This window comes from Pinus tabuliformis, chromosome 4_1 (assembly GCF_031772625.1).
Source record: "Pinus tabuliformis cultivar Carrire ecotype Pingquan chromosome 4_1, CPIR1, whole genome shotgun sequence".
Classification (NCBI taxonomy): Eukaryota; Viridiplantae; Streptophyta; class Pinopsida; order Pinales; family Pinaceae; genus Pinus; species Pinus tabuliformis.
This window is the reverse complement of record NC_142303.1, coordinates 862,674,665-862,681,656: the sequence shown is the minus strand read 5'-3', so window position 1 is coordinate 862,681,656 and position 6,992 is coordinate 862,674,665. Positions and strand designations below refer to the sequence as shown.

At 36.5% G+C, this 6,992-nt stretch overlaps 1 protein-coding gene across 1 annotated transcript; it reads left to right on the top strand.

Moving 5' to 3' along the window:
- Positions 1-306: 306 nt before the first annotated feature.
- On the top strand, positions 307-1,450 carry LOC149178929 (uncharacterized). The gene has a single exon (XM_089423744.1). The coding sequence runs from the start codon at positions 725-727 to the stop codon at positions 1,187-1,189; it is 465 nt and encodes a 154-aa protein (XP_089279870.1). The 5' UTR covers positions 307-724; the 3' UTR covers positions 1,190-1,450.
- The last annotated feature ends 5,542 nt before the right edge of the window (positions 1,451-6,992 follow it).

The following is a 6,992-nucleotide window of genomic DNA, read 5'->3' as shown; positions in this document are numbered from 1 at the left end:
AAACTGGTCCGTTACACATTAGCATTCTTCAGGAAGAAAAAAGCAAGATATTATATTACAAGTATAGAATGTACATGAAGTAGTTCACATCATATGATCTTCATTCCAGGGATGGATGAGAGTATAAATGCGTCCCATCCACATTAAATCTTTAAATACAATCGAATCTCTTCGAGTTATCCAAATTACAGAAATCGCGATTGTTAAAACGCCATGTTGCCCCGATGATTCTTCTTGCCTTTCGACAGGATTGAGTGGTGGCAAAAACGCAAATTTCTAATTTTGGAGTGGGCCGTGGAGAAAGCCGGTGGCCTGTCATTCTCGTTGAAGTGTAGCTCCCCGGTATGTCGAAGGGGTAATTTCCGCAAAAATAAAATAAAATAAGGTGTTCGGGCCACAGGATGTCTTAAAGGACAGGAAATCATGCTTAGCCTCTATGAAATTAGAGGTTGTTTGAGGTCTCCGGTTGCCTGTTGTAGGATATAGTGAACGGTAGTTGTTGTACTGCTTTTGTTCTCACCACAAGTGGGACGTTCCTCTTTCATTTCCCAAACCCTAAGAGGAAAGGAAGGTAGGAACGACTTTCCAGCAACCTCCCTCTCTCTTTGATCTCATAAACCCTGAGAAGGAAGGACTTTCCAGCACCCTCCATCTCCTTGGTTGAAGGCCAGTGAGATTATCTCTATTCACAGCTTCCGAGATCGATCCTCATCCGCCGCTGGCGATGGATCAGTCCAAGGAAACTGCGACGAAGCGGCCTCTGGAATCATCATTACCGTGGATGAGGAATAGAGAGGAGGCCGAGGTCGAGGCTGATTATCTCAATCCCATTCCGAAGCGGTCCTGCACGAGCAGAGACGGCGACAGCTTCGAAGAATTCTTCGCTTTGCTGCAACGGATCGAGGAATCACACAGGTATTGCTCCAGGACACGGGACCACCTCAACCGCCAGGAGTCCAAGGCGTCCTGGCGCCCGTCCTTCGAGTGGGAGGATTTCTCAAGCAGCGGGAATGGAACGCGCCACGTCAAGTCCCGCCTGTGCGCCGTGAAGGCCAGCAATAGGCGCGTCGAGAAGAAAGAAGTCGTTCCTCACGCGAGTAACAATCCAAAATCGGGGGCCGATCCGAATCCGTCCCTAGAAGGTCTGGATCTCAACAGTTTACCGGCGGGGGTGCCACAGTTCCAGTAGGTATCCGGTTTTTGGAAATAAAGTAACAAGGCCGCCATTACATGCCGAACTGTTACCATGGCCAAATGTCCGAAACGTCCACATGCAGATTTAGCGTATCATAAGTATGTATGCATATAATCTCTTATGTTGTTTTACTTGTAAATCATGTCATAAACTATATCCCTCACATTTAAATCATTTCATAGACCATAATTATCCTTTAATATAATAAGTATGTATATAATCTCTGATGTTATTTGACATCTAAATCATATCATAGACCATAATGATCTTTTAAAAATTCCCTGACGTTTTTGGAATGAAGGGCTGGTTTATTGCCTTCAATTCTGCGTTTTGTATTTTCGTCTATTTCATGCACCCATGAAAAGTTCATTCATGCATCCTTGAAAAGTTTTTATATTTGAATAGTAATCTAAATGCAAAATCATGGTCATTTATTTTAATAAAGAATGAGCGTAACCGGCCGCATATACCAATTGCTTACTTTATATTTACAACGGAACCATATCTGTCCACGCCAATATCGAAAACTCGTACATCAATTTGTGACTGTTTTCCCCGGCTTTGGTCGTTGTCAGGGTTAAAATGAGAACAGTCATCATTGCTCGCCTTTTAGAAGTTTAAAGGATAGATGATGGATGTTGAGATAAAATATGATTTTGGCAATGTCATGAAGGAAATAATGATCTGTAATTGCTAAGTGTAAAATTTTGTCGAAGGAAAATTTTGGGGAGAAATATGTGGCATTATGAATTCATGAATCTGCTAGGGCAATGTTATAAGAAAATAATGACATCTGGTTACTATTAGTTGCTATGTGTGAAATTGTGTTTTGGTAGACAAATATTTGACATTTCTCATAATGTGTGTAGTGATTGTATTAATGTAAAAAAATTGATATTTTTTTGTAGATTGCAGATTCCATGTATTGAATCGATGTCAAAGTCATTTATCGATATTTATGATGATTGCAATAGTGTAAATGGACTTGCTTGTGTCAATTGTAGATATATTTGCTTTTTTATTGGATAAATCTGATTTACAATAGACCTAAATTTAAATAATATAAATTTACAGGAGTATTAACATTAAGACAGACACTTATCATATAATTTTTTTATATAAAACTGAAAATCCTCGAAGCTAATCTACCACAAACAAAATTTCCTAACATCAAAATGTCAAACGCTTCTTCAAATTGTGAGTCAGGTGTGAGAATTTCGACCGTTTCAATTTCGTTTGCATTTAATAATCTAACTTGAACTTCTATAATTTTTTCGATAAATCTAGAAATCCCTGCGTTTGTTTCGGAATGTTTAGCTAAGAGCATGTATTGTTGCCATTGAAAGATTTAGTGAAGTTTTGCTGAGATTTGCATTTTGTTTACGGGAGTTGTAAGCGTGTTTGATATTTTTGTGTTATATCCAATAGTATTTAGTATTTTTAGCCCTTTGGGAGGGACATTATAATATAGGTAATTACTTTGGATTGGCAGGAGCGTTAAGGGAGGTACCGAGCCATATATCAAACTCATTTTGAAATCGTTTACATAAAGTAAAAATGCCTGACCATTAAAAAGCTAGTCATTAAAATTTTGCCTCAAATAAATTAAGTGTTTACACTTCCCGCACACAATGAATCAGGTACCTGAAATCCCTGTGCTTGGTTCAGAATGTTTTGCTAATAGTATGTATTCTAAGAATTGAAAGAATTAGTTGAATTTTGCTAAGAATTGCATTTTTCTTTAGGGGCGTTGTAAACATGTTTAAGATTTTTGTGCAATTTTATACCGTATTTCAGTATTTGTTGGGAGAAAGCGTGAGCGTTGAGAGGAGAAAGAACGGCTTTGAGATGGAATTTAAAGTGTTCTGGTCACGATATAGGAGTGCATAGTATCCAGAGGAAGTGCACATTAAGAAGAATGTTCAAATCGGGCATTTATAGTTTTTAAAACAGCTTGTGGGAGATCCAATTGGAAGAACGTTGTTTGACTTGTTGAGTAAATAATGTTAAACATGCCTTGAAGACTTCTCAACAAACTTACTACATAATTGCGTTGTGTGCTGGGTAACTTTGAGGATGCAAAAACGTAACGAAGTAGAATAATTGGTTGGTTTGCTAGTGAATTTTGTTGTTTAAGTCGTCATTAGTGGGGTACTTAGTCGATTCCAAGCACAATCGATGATTCGAACCTACTAGCTCAAGGCTCATCAATTCAGTAGGTAGTCTACTTTGTCAATGCCAAGCCCAATCGACCCTCTTATGTGAAGGGTATTAATTCAGTTGGTAGAATTTCCATTGTCATGTGCAATCGAAGCGAACTGTATTATGCAAACTTTGTAAATTCTATACACTTATGGACTCTTTGCTGGTATATAATGTTGTAAGAATGGAATTGAAAAATCAAATATTTAACTTTAATAAAACATGTGCCCACTTTCATGTTGGAAGGGTATAGGAGCTTAAACATAAATTTCACACAAAATATAGGAGAGTTCTGGCTCTTTTATTGATCACATAAAATTTGATTATTACAATAAATAAATCCGATGAAGGGTATTTGTATTTAAACCTTTTCGACTAGTGACTCGCCTAAAATAACTTGACATGCAACCACACACTAAGTTTGTCTATCACTTAACTCGACTTGGCTCAACGCTTAGTTAAATGACTCTCTAATCTTCATGAAAAAGTAATTAGCTTATTTTAACACTCCCCTTTAATTACGATCGCTAGACTAAAACACGACTCATGACAAATCAAACATGTCTAGGTGTCAATGTTTCGGCTAGGCTTACAACACCCAAGTTTCTTCTATGAAATTCAAACACATCCTTTGCTAATGACTTAGTAAATATATGAGCGAGTTGATCACTAGATTTACAAGGTTTCAAGTGAATTTCTCCATTGCTCACAAGTTCTCTAATAAAGTGATATCTAGTATCAATATCATTTCTTTTCTGATGAAACACACTATTCTTGGATAATGCAATTGATGAGGTGTTGTTACAATATATTGTTGTTGACCCTTGTTGTTTTTGCTTGAACCCATTAAATACTCGTCTTTACCACATTGCTTGACATGTTGTTAATGTTGTTGCTACATATTCTATTTTTGCTCACAAAAGTGTCACAATAGGCTGCTTCTTAGATTCCCATGCTATCACACTTGAAGCAAGATGGAACACATAACTGGAAGTTCTCTTCCTATCATCCAAGTTGACTGCAAAATCACTGTTTGTGTACCCAATCAAATCCTTCTTCTCTGTGTTTGCGTACATTATGCCACAATCTCTAGTTCGTGCTATGTATCTCAGAATTCTTTTTCCTGCACTCCAATTGTGTCTTTTGGAGTCTCCATAAATCTGCAAATTAGACTTACTCCTTGCATAATATTCGGTCTTGTAGCGGTGAGATACATGAGGCTTCCAACCAATCTTTTGAATAGAGTTGACATTTGATCCTTCATCATCCTTGCTTAACTTTGTACCTGTTGCAACTAGTGTAGGGACAAGTTTGCAATTCTCCATCCTGAATATTTCCAATAAATTTGTGGCATATTTATTTTGAAAAATAAAAATTTCTTTTTCAAATTGTTCAACTTCTATGCGAAGAAAATATTTCATAAGACCAAAATCTGTTATCTCAAATTCTTTCATCATGGCTCCTTTAAATTCATCTAACTCAAAATCACTTCTAAAAGTCATGTCATCAACATATAAGAAAACAATCAAAATCTGTCCATGCTCATTTACCTTTGTGTACAAGATAGGCTCAATGTTGCTTCTACAAAATCTATTCTTAACCATGTAGTTGTCGATTCTTCTATACCAAGTTCTAGGTGCTTGCTTGATTCCATAGACCGTTTTCTTCAACCTATAAACTTTATCTTCGTTACCTTCAACTTCATAACCTAGAGGTTACTGCACATAAATTTCTTCTTCTATAATTCCACTCAAGAAGGTTGATTTCACATCCATCTGATATACATTCCACTTGTTCTGAGCTATTGTGACTAGAACTGCTCTTACAGTATCCAATTCGGTTACCGGAGAAAACATTTCTCCAAAATATATTCCTTATTTCTCCAAGAATCCTTTTTCTACAAGTCTTGCTTTAAATTTGTCAATTTCACCTTTCTCATTCAACTTTGACTTGTACACCCACTTCACACCAATGATATTTTTTCCTTCGGAAAATCCACCAAGTCCCATGTATCATTCTTTTTAATAGATTCAATTTCTTCAACCATGGCTTGCATCAAATTTTCATCTCTGATTATTTCTTCAATCGAAGAAGGTTGGAATGACAACACTGCAAAATTTGAACTAACATCCAAACGATCATAAATATCTTTTAGACTTATCATCTTTCTCTTACAATTTCTTGATTCATCACCTGATTGACTAATGGGAGAATCTTGATCTATTGATCTTCTTGAAGATCCATGTTGCTCTAAAAATCTTAGAGTCCTTATTGGTGTGTCTCTGTTTGGTGTCTTCACGTGTGATTCTTGTTGCTCCTTTTCTGCTACATCATCTTCTTCCATCAGTGGTGCTTTTTCATCAACTAATTTGTCTATACTACCATTTCAAGAATCTTTTTCTTTGAGCACAACATCTTTGCTAATTATGGCTTTCTTGGTGACATGGCTATACAATTTGTAAGCTTTTGATTGCTTGCTATAACTAGTAAATATGCGTTTTTCACTTTTATCATTCAATTTTCCTATTCTGTTTAGGCACTTGTGCATAAGCTACACATCCAAACACTCTGAGATGAGATACACTGCAAAACATTCCTAACCATGCTTGTTATAGTACTCTGTTCATCAGACTCTTTGTAGGAGATCTGTCGATCACATAAATAACACATGCAATTGCTTTTGTCGAATACTCATTAGACAAGTTTATTCCTTTCAACATACTTCTTTCCATATTCATAATGGTTTTTTTCATTCTCTTTGCTACACCATCCTACTGTGATGTGTACCTGGTTGTACATTTTCTTCTGATTCCATGTTGTTTGTAGTAATCATGGAATGCCTTAGAATCATATTGTCCACCATGACCTTACCTCAATACCTTGATATGTTGATCACTTTGGTTCTCTTCTAAGACTTTGAATTCTTTGAACTTTAAAAAAAAATTAGACTCCTACTTCAAGAAGTAAACCCAAGTCTTTTTTCTATAGTCATCAATGAAAGTGAGAAAGTAACAACTTCCACAAATCGACTGTGTCCTCATAGGTGCACACAAGTGTTTATACACTAGCTGAAGAAGTTTATTTGCTCTATATGCAACTCCCTTTGGAAAACTTTCATAGTTTTCCTCTCCCAAGATGCAACACTCACAAGTACTAGCAAGTTCTTTGATGGGAGGTAATCCTCTAACCATCTGTTTCTGCTGCAACAATCTTAAACTAGAAAAATGCAAGTGTCCAAACCGAAAGTGCCATAACCAATAATCATTAGAACATGAAACTGTAAAAGAACTGACTTGATCACTATAATTCATAACTAGAGGAAAGAGTTTGTTCCTCATCATCTGCACCTTTTCTATCAGCTACTTGCTTGGGGGCTTGTCATATATAACACACTCTTGTCCTTGAAAGATAACTTTGTATCATTTATGTGTCAATTTACCAACACTTATCAAATTATGTTTGATACCAGAAACATAATATACCTCTGACATTGTCTTCAAGTCCCATTGCTTGGTCAAAATGTTGACCACTCCTTTTCCATCTACGTGTACATTCTTGTCAGTCCCCAACTTTACCTCTATCTTCACAAATTGAT